The sequence below is a fragment of the Mercenaria mercenaria genome, chromosome 2 (genome assembly GCF_021730395.1).
Source record: "Mercenaria mercenaria strain notata chromosome 2, MADL_Memer_1, whole genome shotgun sequence".
NCBI lineage: Eukaryota > Metazoa > Mollusca > Bivalvia > Venerida > Veneridae > Mercenaria > Mercenaria mercenaria.
Genome location: NC_069362.1, coordinates 67,108,411 through 67,127,337, shown reverse-complemented (window position 1 = coordinate 67,127,337; position 18,927 = coordinate 67,108,411). Strand labels below are relative to the sequence as shown.

Sequence of the window (18,927 nt, the reverse complement as noted above, 5' to 3'; positions counted from 1 at the left end):
TTTGTGTATGTGACAAATCCATTTGAACAAGAATATAATTACGTTTCCCCTCGATTTTTCTCACTTTTTTGTTGGTAAACAATTGCTTCACATACTTCACATACTATCCGAACTTACAGGAACAGAAAATTTTCCAAGTTACCGGTATTTCAATGCAAACAAGTGCTCTTCCTTGACCAAAAATTTTGGTAAAATGGCGGAACAACTCCCGTCGTCGGAATCGGGTCCTGAATACGTGTAGCCTTATTCAGCAGGTTAAAAATAAATACATGGAAAATATCTCTATTATTACCCGACAATCGATTGCATCTCACACAATCGATTGTCGACGACATGGAAAAATTAACGACGATTATTCGATTGTTGGCGATAATCGGGAAATCACTAGTAGTGAGCCTTTCAAGTTTATAGCCAACATTTTTTTCCAAGTGTAATTTTACTAAAACTCTAGTCAATGAATTGACTTTTAGAAAGTAGTTGCAATGTATGTGAAAGATTGTGGAAGGGAGGGGAGATAAGCAATATCGATATATGCTTTTCCATGCCTTCGAATATTTTGTTCAAAATTTACAGACAGAACACTGGTTAACCATACTTATTTTTGATTTGTGTTCCAGTAATTGAAAAAAGTGTGATAAATATAAAAAAAATAAATAAATTGGGCCTAAGCTAAAAAAAAAAAAATTCAAGCATCTTACGAGATTCGAACTCGGACCTCGCGCATGGAAAATATGTGCGTTAACCACTGGGTCACAGTGACTTGTGATATAAATGTGCGATAAAATTATGTATATAAATAAATTTTGTTAGGACAGCGTGTCTATATTCGTTTTACATTGACATTTTTGAAATTATTGGCTTTTTTACATTCATACAAATAAATAAACAATGGTTTTGTTATTCAAACAGTGCAGTAATGTAGCTTACATCATAATTCATTATTGGAAACAAAAAGCGGGCCGCTTGAATCATCCATAAACTCATTTCATGAAGAAACCCGAATAACACCGATTTCTATTGATACCGCGAATTTTCAACTGAATAGAATAATTTGTTTAAATAATGCGGCGCCCGATCGTTCATAAGAAATTTTATAAATTTATCAAATGTCGTCCTGAAAATTATTTATTGCGCAAGCACGGCAGCAGGTCCGGTAGAATTATGGGAGAACAACAACAACAAAACCGGTGAAGGTATAGAACATATTCCCAAGTTGAACGTTATATAGGTTTACTTTAACATGTATACACGTACACATTATCTATAGACGGAAAAACCTTCGGTTTTCCCGTAATATATCTTGACAACAGACTTTTAATTGTATCGGCAGACCGTGCTGTTATGCAATTTCGGACATAGATGCAATCAGCAATGGTTTCTATTACATATACTGTATAGTTTGTTTGAAACATTGATGCAGTGTAATTTCTTTTCAAGCCAATGCCGTTCAGACACGCGAGATTTAATCAGAAAACTTCAATGACATTGACGGACTGGGACTGTAATAACTGATAGCAGTCTTTATCTAGTAATAGATGCTGTGTTCTAGAGAAAATGTATCATCTTTGTTGAATCCGTTTCAGTCTGATAGATTAGTTTTTGTGTCTTTATGTAGTTTTCAAAGAAAAGATTAAGGTGCGGAATTTATAGGGCACTCATAGTCTTATTAAGATCAATGTTAAAGAGTTTTGAAAGTATTACTCCCGAATGGGTTAAATTGTAAACTAATTTTCCGCAAGAGCTGATATGCCTTGTATCTCGAATTTTGACGCAAATATTGCATGACTAATGCTTGGTAAATTTCTTGTAATCATTGTAATTTGATTACAGTATATTGTATCCGATATAAATACACACACACAATATACGTATCATATGTTGTTTGGTGTGTTAGCGGAATTAATGAATACTGTCTAATCATCAGAATTATAACAATAGGCTGTATATGAATTTGATCTAGGGACTAATCTAATGATGTTCTTATCCTGAAAATCAGTATCATAACAACATGAGAAATCTATTTCCGGCAGTTTATCATGTACCAACAATACATTACTGCCCTGTTCGTTATCTATTTTCGTTCTTGCAATGATAATGTCCATCAAAACATTTCCTGTTCTATCGAATTATTTGAATTCGCAAAACTGGTCTTACTTTTGCACTCTAAATACAAACAAATAAAAATGGTGTTTTTCGTGGATAAAACAATTACAAACTTTTCAACAAAAACATTGGCTATCATTTTAAGGGTTTTATGGGCAGGTAACAGGTAAAGGATCACATGTCTGTTGGTTTTGTTGGGTTTTAAACCACACCGACAGAATTTACGTTTTTGACGACTTTGTAGTTTTAGTGGTGACGGTATACTGGAGCTGACACTCCGGGTATTATTGTAAAGGTACATGTATGACCAGGCATAACAGAAGTTTTCAGTAATTCATTAGGATACTATTCATTGTAGTGTTTACCTTTGCACACAAGCTTTCCATCTCACAAAATCTTTTTTTAACTTTTATGGGAGTACCAAACTTGTTTCCATCATGGTACGTCCTCTATTTACAATTGAGAAATGTTCATGTTCTTCTGGATCAGCGCATGATTAATCATACAAAAATATAGCAGTTTAAAATAAAATTTTGCAGAGAACACTGATGACATCTAAGTGACAGACTACATATTTGTTTGTTTGTTTGTTTTTCGGGTTTAACGCCGTTTTTCAACAGTATTTCAGTCATATAACGGCGGGCAGTTAACCTAACCAGTGTTCCTGGATTCTGTACCAGTACAAACCTGTTCTCCGCAAGTAACTGCCAACTTCCCCACATGAATCAGAGGTGGAGGACTAATGATTTCAGACACAATGTCGTTTATCAAATAGTCACGGAGAACATACGCCCCGCCCGAGGATCGAACTCACGACCCCGCGATCCGTACACCGACGCTCTACCTACTGAGCTAAGCGGGCGGGCTGACTACATATTTGAATTAGTTGATATTAATTTGTTTTAGCTTGATTGTGACGAAAGCTATAAAGCTTATTGGAACCACTCTCGAGTCCACTTCCTCGAAAAACCAGTACTTGTGTCATATGAGAAGTCATGGTCGCGACACCAGTGGGGCTCGAACCCAAGACCCCTGGACTGAGCGACCGACACCTTCTCAACTAGACCACGCTCCGCTTGAATACATGTGTAAATTTTGTGCAACATCACAATGTATAATGCTAATGAAAACTTAATATTAGAATTTTACTCCTTTTAGAAACATTTGTTGATCAGAATTATTATCAATACGCAATTTTTCTATGGGTATCGATATGGTCTACCCATGTTTTATTTGTTTCCTACAAAATTGTCGACCAACTTATATTGAATGTCGCATAAAATGTTCATGATTTTAGTTTTATAGAAAACTAACAATACAACTTGTTTTGATGTTTGTAAGTATTTAGTGTCTGGCGTATCAACAACATATGATTGATAAATTATAGTAATAAAATACTTACCACTATCTTCGTCTTGATTTTGAAATCATCTAATCTAAGATGTATCACTTATCACACACATTGTATCTAAGTCTTTTCAGTTAAATAAAATATATACACCGGCTGAAACTCAATTAAGAGTTTTTCGTACATATTCTAAAAGAATCGTGTATTTTCTCATTATTTTGCACTGACCACTATTAACTGTTTGACATGTTTTTACATAATGTCTCATTTTGATTTCATATATTCTTTTTAACATATCATCTATTTTATTTATTATTTCCTGATTCTTATCTCAGTGTGCACAAGGTACAGCACCCCAGAAGAAGCACTGCTGACCCAGCATGATAATTGGAATTTTATTACTGGTAGTCAATTAACCTAATTTGTGGTACTGATAACTAGAGCATCAGGATGATGCTGGATTTGTCTGTAAGTCGTAGGACTGATTACAGATACGGGAATTATTGGCAAAATAGTGGCCTCCAGGGGAATATTTGTAGGTTAATGGTATTTCCAAAGTCTGATGTAAACATATTTTGAACACATTAATGGACATATATTCACAATACATTATTGATATGACTATACACATATACGTACATTAGCAATGATACTGTTCATTTTTTATAGGGTAATTTTATATAATATCTTCGTTTTGACCTCAATAAATGTTACCCTTTACACTAATTTTACATATTGTAACGTATTCATCGGAAGTTTCAGTAAACACGAATCCAAGCCAACGGAATATATGAAAAATTGTTCAAAACGATGTACTTTATTTTACAATATACATTAATCTAAATAAACAAAGTAAATATAAGTCCATTAAGCTTTAATATGAAAAATAGGGAATGGGATTATGTGTTTCAGTACCGAAAATCATTAAAGGTTTGGCATAATTGAAAATCGTATGTTTTTTTTTTTTTTTGTTTTTTTTGTTTTTTGAGTAACAATGTTGATTCCCTTTTATTCATAACAAAACAAAATGACATGTCACACAAACACTCATTTAGCAATATAAAAACAGTAATTCAAAATGATATTACACTTCATTTTCCAACTAAAAGTTGATACATTTTTTTTTATAAAAGCTACCGATTCATCTTTGAATTCTAGGTATTGACTAAGTGACTTAAACAAGTTTATACTATTGACTGGTGATGACCTGCTGTCACTTATAAAGTATGCTTTATAGATACAATATCCAAAAATTGACAAAGTTAAGATAAAAGTAATCTGGATAGACTATTTTGTATCCTAAAACAATTGTATATAAAGGTCTAAGATTTTTTGATATGCCAATCTTGCATAAACAATTCGATAAAAAAAACCCAGCATTCTGTAACTTTAGGACAAGTTATAAAAACATGTTCATACGTTTCTATTACATTACAAACACTACACAAAGGACTATCTACCATTTTCCATTTGTACCGAATTTCCTTGCATGGAAAAATTCTATTAAACAGCTTATATTTGAATTGTTTAATTTTATTGTCATATAGACTATTAATGAGTTTATAGAAGTAGTGGTAATCTATTTCTTGGTCTAAGTACTGATTCGAGTATCTGTGGATATAAGGTTTCATAAATTTTGTTTTTATCAAGAATTGATATACTAGTTTGTTTCAAGTGTCTTTCATTTCGACCTTCGTATGTTTTGTTTTCTGATATGTTGAAAAAAACTTGTTAAATGAGTCAGTGTGTACTAACTTAAGTAAATTACTTTTCATCAGAAAGTGTATACGTGCAACTTGACTTTGTTTGTTCAGTACTGGCAAGAAAAATCAGTTTGTCATCGGTTTTCTGATAAAATGAAAATAACCGTGAACAGCCTTACATGTAATGTTCTTCTAACGCAAGGCGTTTTGTTCTTGTAGCGATATGGGTTTCGCCATTTACTTTTGGAAGAAAAGCTTACCTCATACACGTGATATAAATTAGTATATGATATAAACTTGCATTGTCCGAAACTATTAAAGAATAGAAATAAACAATCAATGTTTAAAATTTATAGCCGACCCACTTCATTATAGTAAAACGTCCAAGACATTGAAATAAAGTGATAATATATTCAAAACTGATAAAAGCTCTACCAAAATGCTTTTTGCATAGAGTGCTGGAAGAAAAAAAAAATAAAAGAAATATAAGAGGGCATTTCCTTGTCAAAGACATTTCAGTGCTAAATTGATTGGAAATATATGGATTAAAAAATTGTGATTTGCGTACTACGAGGATTGTTCAAATGTGAATGCATCTAGAACGTTATCTCGCTGAATAATGCGAAAATCACGAGGAAATTATAATTATTGGGTAGATAAACATGTTAGCTTTACATTGATACCACACCCATTAAAATCCGTTCACTTTAGCTGTGTCTATCGCTCGCTAAACATTGCGTACTCGTGTCAATCTGACTAAAGTACTTGATCTTCTAAACGAACATCTGAGAACGACCCATTCACATTCGTCTTCTGTATATTTTGGATTTCCAATATTGCTATTTCTATTTTCGCAAATCTATTTTTATTTGAACCAATCAGAAAACTTGTTCGAATGTCAAAGAGTAAGAAAAATTTGCAGTCAATCCAGGGCTCGAACCCGGGACCTCTCGCTTACAGAGCAAGTGCCCTACCGAGTGAGCTATACGGCTATCTGACATCTTTCGACATAAAAGTTATAGATATCAAAAATCAAGGCTTTTTAAAGCTTGCAGAATGTTGTAAGTTAGCTTTTGATTGGCTAGCGGAAGGGTCGCCAGAACGAGGCCATCAATAGCTCGTTGTCAGATCCTATGCGTAGCGTAATAGGATATGTACTTTAGTCAGATTGGTACTCGTGTATACTAATACAAAAATGGTTGAAGGAAGGTCAGCGTACGCCGTTGAAATACGGTCCTATATTAAGAATCGTTGTATTCTTGGCATAGGGTGTAAAGACATTTTTGATGAAATATGTTCTGTTTATGGGCATAATGAAATGTCTTTTTCGACAGTTATTCGTTGGTTTAAGAAATTCAAATGTGGGTTAGTTTTAACAGAAGATGCACCACATGGCCGTCGGCCGAAAACAGCAACGTCTGCCAAGATGGTTGCTAGAGTGACAGAAATAGTTGCTACTGATGCAAGATAAACCGCTAGGCAAATAGCTAGTATGGTTGGCATCTCATTAGGAGCAGCTCATACAATTCTGAACGTAGTTTGAAAATGAGAAAGATCTGTACTAGATGGATTCCCCATCTGTTGACAGATGAGCAGAAAAAAGGCACACGTGCAATGCGCAGAATTGTTGCTTAAACAGTTTCCAAATTACAATGCACGGTCTTTCGCAAATGTCGTCACTGGTGACGAGACATGGGTTCATTTTTTGAGATCAAACGAAAGATTCAGAACAAAATATGGGTAACAGTCTGGCAAAAGACCATGGATTGCAAAGCGGACCATGAGTGTGAAGCTGGTAATGTATGCCATATTCTTCACAACTCAGGGTCTTGCCATTCAGGTTGCTGAACCTAAAGGCAAATCCATAAATGCATAAAAAGTTTTACAAGACTAAAGTTCTTCGAAAACTGAAGAAATATTTCAAAAATCGAAGACCCGCAACTGGTTTGGCCAATGTCAGATTGCTACATGACAATGTGTCATCGCACAAGGCGTCTATTGTACAAGACTTTCTGAAGCAGGAAAATGTTGTTGTGCTCCCTAACCCTCCTTATTCGCCTGACCTTGCCCCGTGTGACTTCTTTTTGTTCCCAAGGCTCAAAAAATACCTTTCTGGTCGAATATTTGTGCAGCGCAAACACCTCGGTTCTGCAGTATTCCAGTGTCTTCATAGTATACCTAGAAAAAACTATGGAAATGACTTCAAGAATTGGATAAGAAGACTGAAACTTAGCTTATCTGTTGGAGGTGAATACTTCAAGGGGAACAAATAATTTTTTTATTGAAATCTATCAAGGATATATTTTTATGTGCTTAGATGCATTCATATTTGAACAGTCCTCGTATATTTATTCAGCTCAATATCAACAGTGTCATAGTTAAAAAAAATATAAAAATTACATAACAGTACATACTCTTTCATCAATATTTTATTTTATACGAAACTTTGATTAAACCAGATAGGTTTACTATTTGAAACTTAACTGACCAGGGGTCTTAATAGACTCTCATTGTCCTGAGAGTATCTTGTCTAACTAACGTGCGGTATCTGTTATTTATGTTGAAAGTCAACAGGAGGGACAATGTATCTAAAAATTTTGGTCAGCAACATCATTATTTTTCTTGATCCGTTATAGGCTGCGCATTCAGATTCCATTATTATTCATGAAGGCTATGACAAAAATAATTTTGTTTGATCTTTATGTCAATTTCTGTTAATGTCGAATCCAACCATTTCATGTTATTGTTTTTGAAACATTGTAATAAATCAGTATGTAATTACTTGCAAATGCGAGTTTCAGGGGTATGTTAAGGTATTGGACCCCTAATAGTAATGTTTAAAAAAAAGCATTTGCTTGATATATTCTTAAAGTTGACCATGTTTCGCACTGTGTTGCAAATTTTAAACTTTTACCGTGCTTTTTTTGTAAATTTTGTATAGTTTATGGGATTTCCTCAAGCTCAAGTAGAGACAAATTTCAATGTGATGGCCACTATCTAAAACGTTTGCAGAGAATTCATTACAGCATCAATTTTGATAAAAGAAACATCAAACTATTGTTAAACAATTATAAAACACAAAATATAACTGTAAATATAATTTTTTTCTAGTGTGCCTCAAGTAAACAGATTTAATGAGACAGAATTCTAACTCCAACATTGAAAACTTAACGAATCCTGAGGGTCTGTTTTGAATTTTGCTCACTTCATTCAAAAATAACCTTGGGGCAGAAGTAAAACCTACCTGCATTTGTTCCACAATATGTAATCTAAAGAATAAAGGCAAAATAGAGAACTTTTACCGCATGTAACTCAGTATTTTTAAAGATGTCTAACTCTACCCACATGATTCAGAGGTAAATTCACTTTGAACAGCAAGAAATCGCTTACAAAATGAAAATTGTCCACTTTTGTACAAAACATCCATAAAATGTCTTGAAAGAAGTAAAAGCTTACTAGAAAAAAATTCTGGTCCCAGTGGGGCTTGAACCTATGCCCCCCTCCCCCCCGAAAATTGCAGTCAAAGTAGGTTTATGGTAGGAATTGAATACTCTTCAAAAAGGAGGTACTCTATTACGGGTCCAATACCTTAAAACGTCTTAAACAGACATATTGTCTTAACGTACATCAAATACCCGAAATGTTTTTTTTTTTTCTCAGATTATTAGCGATGTACGAGCGGTATCCACCGTTTTGAAAAAAATACGTTTCTTTGAATATTTCTTGCTAACAAGATAAATGCTAAATCATCAAAATATGGTTGATGATATCATTAACCAAACCGATTCTACATGTTGCGTAAGAAATCAGTTTCTTTTGGTCGACATCTGCCTTAATGTGATGTAAAAAGCACAATAGGGTTAGGGTCGGTAATTTCAAATATCTATTTAAGAAAATATCTATTTAAGTAAATCAGATTTGGTTCTGATATTTTTCTGATTAACACATATAATGATAAGCTACAACTGAAATAAAAGTTCGTTATCAAGTTAGTATAAATTGAAACAAAAAAAAAAAAAGAGCTGAAATATCAAAATTCACCATTTTTATTTTTATTTTTCTAAATATATCTGTTAGATGCATTGTGATCCCATTTTTTTCCATTTTGTAGCATTTTGTGTGTCATTTAATCAGGAAAATATTTTTAAAATCTTAACTACAGACGTTTTGTCTTTTGTAGATTTCAATACGTTTTAATTGAAAAAAGTGGGTGGGGTAAATATTTCAACATGTTAAAATAAAAGAGATTGGTCTGTGAAATGTATGCTTACATAATACTGATGTCACCATGTATTCATAATAGCCTGTAAGACCTGAAATTCCTATGTCATAAAGTGGGATATTTTTATGTTTTATAAAGTACCCCTGTTTTTTCAATTTTACCTAATTATAGAAATGCTTAAACAGTGGAAGAAGAAAATGCTCTGTTAAATAAAACGACTGCGGTGACCCGTGCTTTTTCTGCTCATTAATGTCTTAGAAACTAATATTCTTCAAGCTTACAGTGTGCGCAAAAGTTCTTAATTGTAGACAAAAATTGATCCTACATTCTAAAGTATGCTGAATATATATAACATATTATAAATATATTGATGGCATATACTTCTGAATAAAGAACATTTACGTTTCAGTACAATTATATTTATGAGATTCGATCTGTTTACACTGGTAGTTATTTAGCTTTCTTTTTTCTCCCATCACTTCATGCTACTTTCTATTCAGAGTTTAGTATCGACCATTTACTTGTTCAATAATATAAAGATGCCTGTAAAGATTACAAGCTGTCAATCGTTGTATATAGTTAATTGCAGCCGCTGTTGCCACTTAAATATGCATTTTCTGGTAAAATCATATCAATTGTTCAGCTTGTAGATACACAGCATGTGATTCTAAATAAATTGAATGCTCTTTTGATCTAAAGTGCATGACGTGTATGAAAGGATATCCATGCCGAAGCATCATTCCATAGGTGCTATGTAAACAGACTTCATTGTATACTTTCAGGAATGAGACTGGTTCAACGAGATGTGATGACAGACACGCTGGTCCAGAGATGCGCATTCATGTAATTTCCATTAGCAGTTATATTGGATGAAAGTGTTTCGTGTGTTTTATGTAAAGAGATTCTCCTAAATAATTGGATTCCTAGGACTCAAGCTTCCGTAAAACTGTAATAATTTTGCGATAATGGTATCAAGCAAACATAAGAAGACCCTTAGATACTGATGTTAATTAAGGCACGCGTCCTGGCTGCCAGAGATATTGAAAATCCTTTTAAGATATTGGCAACATTTGCGTTTATAGTTACTTTACAATATAACCAATAACAACACTTTTTACTTTTCTGAAAAATAAAACTCGCAATGACAGATGTTATTGAATTATGCGACTCACTATACTAACAGTATTATAGCTACGAACTATAAATCATTGTGTGTGGTGGTTTTTACATATCACTTGAACAAACGGCAGTAATTGATTCTTTCGGATCTTATTCTTGGGACAACGTGAAAGAACAACAGTAGACAATTATGAGCGAACACGAGCAACGAAATCGGGTCGTACTCCTCGGTGCTGGTGGAGTCGGTAAAAGTTCAATTCTTAAGAGATTTTTGTTCAATACGTTTAGTGGAACGTACCAAGAAACTGTGGAGGATTTATACTGTAGAGAATACTTGATACAAGGTGCCGATATTAGAGTGGATTTCTTGGATACGGCGGGAAAATTAGTATTTCCGGCAATGCGCAGGCTTTCTATTACAACTGCACATGCTTTTATTCTTGTATATTCTGTAACTGATCAAGAAACATTTGAAGAAGTGAAAAGATTTTGGGAGCAAATAAAAGAAGTTCGTAGCAACTACGAAGACATTCCTTGCGTTATAGTAGGAAACAAAATAGATTTAGAAGACAACAGACAAGTTGAAAAATTTGATGCACTTAACTGGGTTTACAACGATGGAAACTGTGGTGCTTTTATAGAAGTATCAGCGAAGAACAATGAGTGTATTTTGGACGTGTTCAAATTGTTAATGGAAAAGGCTAAAAATCCTAGGTTACCTATAAATGAACCGTTTATGCCAAGACGCTTAAGTGAACATTCCTTAGAGGTACAATCAGGCCACGTAGCTGACAAAACAAATGGATCAGAGTCAAGTGCAGATGCTACAAGTAAAATAGGCAGAAGTAGAAGTCTTATTCGAAGGGGTAGTAAGCCAAAGGTCCGGAAATCCCATGCTCGCTCACATAACAAGCAAGACTGTGTTATTTCATAATTACACATCGCACTACGAACAGAATGCAATGAGTACGATTCAGTTGTGTACATTTGTGTCTAACTTTTCCTCAAATTTAACAAATGGTATGATGACATGCAAAAAGGTAACCAGAGTCAGTTATCTGTCTTTATTTTGTTGTTGTACTATCTGCAGTTCTTACACTTTATTTGATACTGTGACGTACTATATTACTATCATGTAGATATTGCTTTTATAAAAGTTTACTCTATGTCTTGAACTGACTGACAATGAATTTGCTAAATGCTAAAATCCGTGCAAAGAAATTGTTTAGTATTCATCATATGTCTGTATTTTCTATCGACAGCTCAAACGTTTTGATAAAAAATAGTCGATACGAATTAAAATGTATTTTTCTTGAAAGTGAGATAATTATAGGGCTGTATTTTACTACGGTAATTGCCTAGGCTGTTTGAGAGAACACGAATCTTTTATGAACACACAGCCCCATATAAAACAAGAAGGTCTATTCCCAGTAAGGCGGGGAAACGGTGTATAGTTGTTATCCTATATAAATTATCTAATATTCATCGCGAACTATAAAAATCAGAGAGAATTACTAGTAAAAACAAATCTGATATACACTGCAGCATTCCATTATTGTCATTTGTACTATATGACCCTTGAACTTTTTTAATGCAAATATAATGAGCAAATTATACAAAGAAAAATGATTGGATAATTAAATTCATGAGACCCTTTGGAAGCACAGAAAAGTAAACTGACACCTCCACTACCTTTGCGCAATACACAATATCATTCATGCCCTTCGGCATTAAGAATGTCAATTTACGGTATATTACACAAACATACAGAGCACTTATGATGATAAAGCGCAGTATGTTATTGAATATTTCACAACGGTGTTATTGTCCGTAAGTATTGACCTGGCATTCATTAATCTTCGCCAATGTTTTCGGTCGTTTTCGTTAATTTACGCAATATTAGTATCCTGAAAGTATCTACATTACTAACGTAACATGTAAAGTCAGTCGATGACACGGTGGCGTAGAGGTAAGGTGTCTGACTTCCACGCACATTACCACTGGTTCGAAATCACTTATTGAATAGATCGTTTTTTTCAGTTTAATGTATTGTAATGTTATCGTTTACATTATTTTATGTATCATAATTCACGAATTTTAATTGTTTTTTTTTTTGTTATGTTTATTTTCTGGAACGCTGGCTACAGGTAATTTGTCTTTTTATCTAACATACTTTTAAAACAATTTTATGCCACTTTTTTACAACAGCTAAGTATGATTACTCTTAATAAATGAACCATAAGTACGATACGTTTGATCAAATGAATAGTAAGTCTGCATATAAAATTTGGGGGAAAAAGATATGGTCAGACGTAGGACTCGAACCCACACTCCTGATATTGGCAGGTAAACGCTTTGTCCGCACAGCTACCTGCACATGTGACAGTATATCAATTAAGAATTAGATATGTAATATTTAGTTATATTCTCTATTTATGATCAGGCATCGAAAACTAATTTACGGAAATGTACGTAATATTTATGAGTGCCAGGTCAATACTTACGGACAATACTTAACCATATACCGATAAACAAGACTTGTTGCTGTAAGTAAACAACTGTTTCCATTTTGCTTTTCCAATCATGTCTTTCCTTTATTCAATAACTTACTTACTTATATTTTCAAAACTGCGTTAGACGTATTTATTTTAATCCGGGACGAAACAGAAATGTCATGGAGTTATGATTTAAACTTTTTAAAGAGGCAGAATTTGCCAATAGTCTTAAATTTATAAATTGACTTTAAAATGCCGATGAAATATCCGAAAGTATTTCGACTTTTTTTAATTTAAGAGAGATAGTTGGCATATCTTGAAATCCTATATATCAAAACGTAGATTAATCTGGATCAACCCTAGGCATTTTCTAAAATCCGTGGTGAGAAATAACTAAATAGCACACAGTTAAAATGAATGTATCAGAAGATTCTTTCATAGCTTGAACACAACCAAACAAATTAACTGAAGGAACAGTATGTGTTAATCAACAACGGCACAAAATACCGTCAAGTTTTATCGATACACTCCTCCGCGTATAAAGTAAGTTTTTGTCCAATATATGCCCCATAAGCGGAGAACTTTGCGCTATAACTTTGATGACCATTTTAATCAATTTAGTTTATACTCATTTCTTTTGCTCGATGATGATGAAAGCTTCAGTATAAATTGAATCATTCTCTCAAAGCCGAGATTGCATTAACTGTTAGTCAGTGGCATCTTAAAAACGCACGTTCATTGTACAGATAAAACATAACCGGTCGTTTATAACTAAATGCGCATGTTACTTTGATAAAAAAAAGTTTATGTGAGGAAAGAGCCTTTATTATGCACAATGATTACCCATATCGATCTGCAAATTCACTTGAATCATGACAAAATAATTTGTAATTTGTAAAGGTATAATTTGTGTAGACTGGATAGATACCTTAAAAGTTCCATGAGATTTTATGTTTAATTCAGGTGCAATAATTATCAAAATAGATGTCGTGCATGATTAGAAAAGCGCTACTTTTAATACTGCACAGTAACAGCCGGGGCCTCCATGGCCGAGTGGTTAAGGTCGCTGACTTCAAATCACTTGCCCCTCATCGATGTGGGTTCGAGCCTCACTCGGGGCGTTGAATTCTTCATGTGAGGAAGCCATCCAGCTGGCTTACGGAAGGTCGGTGGTTCTACCCGGGTGCCCGCTCGTGATGAAATAATGCACGGAGGGGCACCTGGGGTCTTCCTCCACCATTAAAGCTGGAATGTCGCCGTATGACCTATCATGTGTCGGTGCGACGTTAAATCCAAAAAAAAAAACAGTAACAATAAAAAACAATAGGCTCAATATAATTTCCTTCTATGTTCATCAATATTCAAACCTTTGACAAATATTAGAGAAAATAATTATCATAAATAGGATTTAACAAGAAATGAATATATTTTATGCTCATTACTGAAAGTTGCTTTAAAATGTCCTTAACAAAATATGTTTGACGTTCTCACTAGAATCTGTGTAAACATCCTCAGTATGATATCTGTAACGTCCTCCCTAGGATATTTGTAACGTCCTCACTAGGATATCTGTAACGTCCTCACAAGGATATCTGTAACGTCCTCACTAGGATATCTGTAACGTCCTCAATAGGATATCTGTAACAACTTTAATAGAAAATTTATCTGTAAACATAGTGAATCAGTATACATTTGATATATAAAATGTACCTATAAGGATACAATAATCTTATTCGTGTACGGAGGTCGTGTTTTGTTTCAGGCGGCATAAAATTGTGATGAATAGGACAGATGTCCAATACAATATTTCTATTATACAAAAGAGCTAGATTAACCAGCTGTCGTAATGTTTTTGAATATTAAACGTATAAAACACTCCCGTGCTAGGAACCTAGCTCTGGTTTCTCCCATACACTTGTGGTCACGGACGACTCAAGGCAGTGTAAGTTGTAGACTTTGTTTCAGCGCCGACCTTAAGTAAGTTTTTAATAAATTTAAACTTCCAAAGTATTGTTGTATTTAAATAAGCAGGTGACTACTGAATACAGTTAAAAGCACTGACAGTTGCAAATTTCGCGGCATTTTCACATGATGCCTACTGTTAGTGTTATATACGGTAATGTTGTAAGGAACCGATATTCAAATTTCGTGTTGTCAAAGGATTTATCTATTTTGCAAGCTAAACAATGAACTTTCAGCAGACATACCATCTTTATTATATCAATAAACTAAGTACAGGCTGTGTAATGTACGTATATTTAATAACAGATCAGAGGTAATAATAATCTGTAATTAGAATGATCTGTAATCGATTACAGTTTCTTTTGTAATTAGTGATCGGTTTTTTGTATGATTACTGGTGCTGATGATAAACCAGGACAGATGATAAAGTCGATCACCTTGGAAATATTTGATTGCAATCAGTTATTTATAAAAAGAGAGCCAATGTCAGGCCTTCATCTTTCGACAGTGAGCATGCGCAAAAAACACCCTCTTCCTCAGTAATTTTGGATAAATATTTTTGATACAAATAAATGTAAATCATTTATTAATACAGAATATTAACCAATTTTGTTTTTGTGTACACCAGTTGGTGTTGTAAGTGGAAACTATTACATGGTGTGTTCAATTTTATAATTACTTGATCAGGAATGACTGTTGCAGCATTTGGGTGAAAGTTTCAATATAATAATATGAAGAAAATTTTGTAAATGACAAAGTGGTCGAATTTATCATCAGTCAACGATCATACAGGCCTCATTTTACAAACCCCTTTCAGGGCCTCACTTCGTGTGAGTTTGCTTACTAAATATAAATTTGAATTATGTAAAGATTTCAGCAAATGCTAAGCTTTATTTCTATACAAACCATAGATCACAATTTGCAGAAATAGAAAAGTTACAGGTAAAAAACCTCATTTTCTGTTCGGGTTTATCATCAGTACCAGTATATGTAATTGTAATATACTACAATTTTTATCATGATTTATTTATGATCGCATATTTTACCTTTATGAGGTTTGATTTATTGAATATAAGTAAATGAACTGTTATATTTTTGTTTTAAAACTGTAAGTCATTTATTCAAAAAGAAATACTTAAAAGATACATGCGAATTATGTAATCCACATACAAGCTATAAACGTACAAAATCAATAGCATAATAAATAATGTATACATTTATTAAGGTTTAGCTGGTGTAAGTCTTTTTGTTGTCTAATGAGTAAGTCAACGATTTCTGTTCTATTTCTCCTGTCGTACAAGTTCTAGTGACTTCACAGAATTTAGCAAAATGTCTTAATGGTTACGTCCCTAGTCAATTTCATCTCGCGATATTGCTCTTGTGATTACAATAAGAATGATAACATTTCTCGATTATTAAAATAGTTTTATTATTTCTGTGTGGCAGACATGCTGCAGAGTAAGGTAACACAGTGAACATCAAATAAAGATGGTTGTTTTTAATTCTATATCATGTAACACTTCTAACCTGTCCTCTGTACCCACGATTAGCGAAATTTAAGGCGTTGCTCAACAGTTAAGTTCAATAAGGATGAACTACTTGTCTTATCTTCATTGCTAAAGATCTATGCAAAAGTGCTAAATCAAACGTCTTAATCATAGAGAATGGATATAAAAATGTACAGTGCATAACTGATGTTTTTACCAAATGGTACTATTTTTTTCTTCATAAGTCCAAGGAATAGACAGTATCTGCATTTTTGCTTTAGTATATTTGCTGCTTTTAACTTTAAGTTCTTTTAAAATTGTGTTCTCCGTGGGAGAATTTTAGTGTTTTAACTTAAATTTTTCAGATAACTTCCTAATTTCAGAAATGAGAAAATAGTATCCATTCGAAAATTAAACAGAGGTGATCAAAATGAATTTGATAAAGCCTATGATTTTCATTAAATTTGGGTATTTTTCGTTTGAAAACAAGTAATTCCATTGCAGAATCGGAATATTGTATTACATCATTAAACACGAATTGCCTTCTTGTCCAGTATAATCATTTTCATCTTTATCATATGATATCTTTGAAATGTTCAAAAAATTTACATGAAAATCCTTTTAACTGCTATCTTATTCAGGCAAGGCATTGTAACTACAAAGCAAAGAGAACAGTTTACTTGGTTAATAAATTAGCTTAATAGAAAGTATATTGTATTTCCGCGAACAAGACATCACATTTTGTAAACACTTGCCATCTTACTATCGTCTTTAATCGAAGTATTGTGTATCTTGTATCTTGTACCTCAAGCACTGACTTAAATTACTTGCACCTCATCGATGTGGGTTGGAGCCTCACTCGGGGCGTTGAATTCTTCGTGTGAGGAAGCCATCTAGCTTGTTTACGAAAGGTCGGTGGTTCTACCAAGATGCCCCGCTCGTGATGAAAAAAAAAATGCACGGAGGGACACCTGGGGTCTTCCTCAAACCATTAAAGCTGGAAAGTCGCCATATGACCTATTATTGTGTCGGTGCGACGTTAAACTTAACAAGATAAATAAATAAATGTACCGCAAGCGATTTTTTTCCTTTTTAATTAGAAAAAGATAATATAGTGAAATTGTTAATTGTAATGATTCCTATATGCAAGCCTTTGCTACTTTCTTCTGTACACATCTTTATAACAGAAACATTTTCTCGGAGTGCTACCGCATACCCGGTATTTGAGATCTATTATGAAATTCATTACAAAGGATGTTTCTGATTGAACGCACTTCAGTTCGTGATATCACTACTTTACTGGGATTAAATGAAGATAACAAATCTCTTTTCTCTAAATTGCTAAATGAAGTCTGAATTGATTACAATAAGGTATCTCACACCACTTCTGTGGTCCATCAGGGCCTGTCTGAAAATAGTGAACAAGCTTATAGTACTATGACTGTTTTTTTATATTAATTTTATTGATGTGCTATTTTGACAACTTACTGTCAGTGTCAAGTCCAATGAGTATATACAAGTATTGCATCTTTAGCCGAGCAATCAATATTTCCAAACAGTTTAAACACTCAGAAAGAAATTACTTGCAGCTATTACTACACTCAGTTAGAATGAAAATGGCATATAAAATTCTTCTTTTGTCATTGTAATATTTGTAATGTATAGTAAAATTTGTTTTACGGTTTGTCTTTACATACGTAACAGAATTCATGCCACGTTTTACTCAGTGTTGACTTTTTGTTTGTTTGTAAAGGTAATTCTATAATTGTTTACTTAGGTCTTTGACTGCATTTCATATTACTTCTCTCGTCTTTGGATACAATAATAATAATAATATGTTTAATTTTCATTACACCATTTGATTCAGTTTAGTCGTGTTCATAAAGAAATTTTGAAAAGATGAATTCAGAAAAGCATAATGTAGCAATGATGATCTATAAGATCTTTACTGCCTATATATTAGATTTTTGACATACACATTTTTTGCTGAAGTGAGTTTGAAATTACCTATTCATGTAGTAGTATTATTGATGTTACACATTAACAATTTTAACTCTGTTCTGTATTAAATGACTGACTTTATTACATTAAACTTTGTTTGCCTTTTGCTCAATTGTTAACTAAAATTATTAAAGCCTGATTACTCTTGATAGTATGTATGTATATATTTTGCAGTTAATATTGTATAATCGTTGCTTGATGTTTTTGTATCATGTTAACATTTTGCACAACAAAAGTACAACATTAATTTAAATAGATTGCTTCTCATTATGGTAGCTTCCGTTTTCTCTCGAACTTATACATAACATGTGCTAATTTTACAGCTTTGAAAAGCAAAAGAAGAAATACAATGTACAATATTTTCTTCAAGGTTGACACAACACAAACTGTGCACACATTTTGTTTGTTTATTCCACTGAGGCGGGTAACGTCACACCATCACAAGTACAAGTCAACAGGCGACTTTCCAGTTTTGCACGAAAGGGAA

General features: G+C 33.3%; 1 protein-coding gene across 1 annotated transcript in view; it reads left to right on the top strand.

Annotated features, from left to right (window-relative positions):
* The window catches only part of LOC123564167 (GTP-binding protein Di-Ras2-like), a 61,880-nt gene extending 43,170 nt beyond the window's left edge, over positions 1–18,710 (top strand). The window contains exon 3 of the mRNA XM_045357536.2: positions 10,159–18,710. Coding sequence (XP_045213471.1) covers positions 10,686–11,429 — 744 coding nt within the window. The 5' untranslated portion in view covers positions 10,159–10,685 and the 3' untranslated portion in view covers positions 11,430–18,710. The remainder of the gene's footprint in view (positions 1–10,158) is intronic.
* The last annotated feature ends 217 nt before the right edge of the window (positions 18,711–18,927 follow it).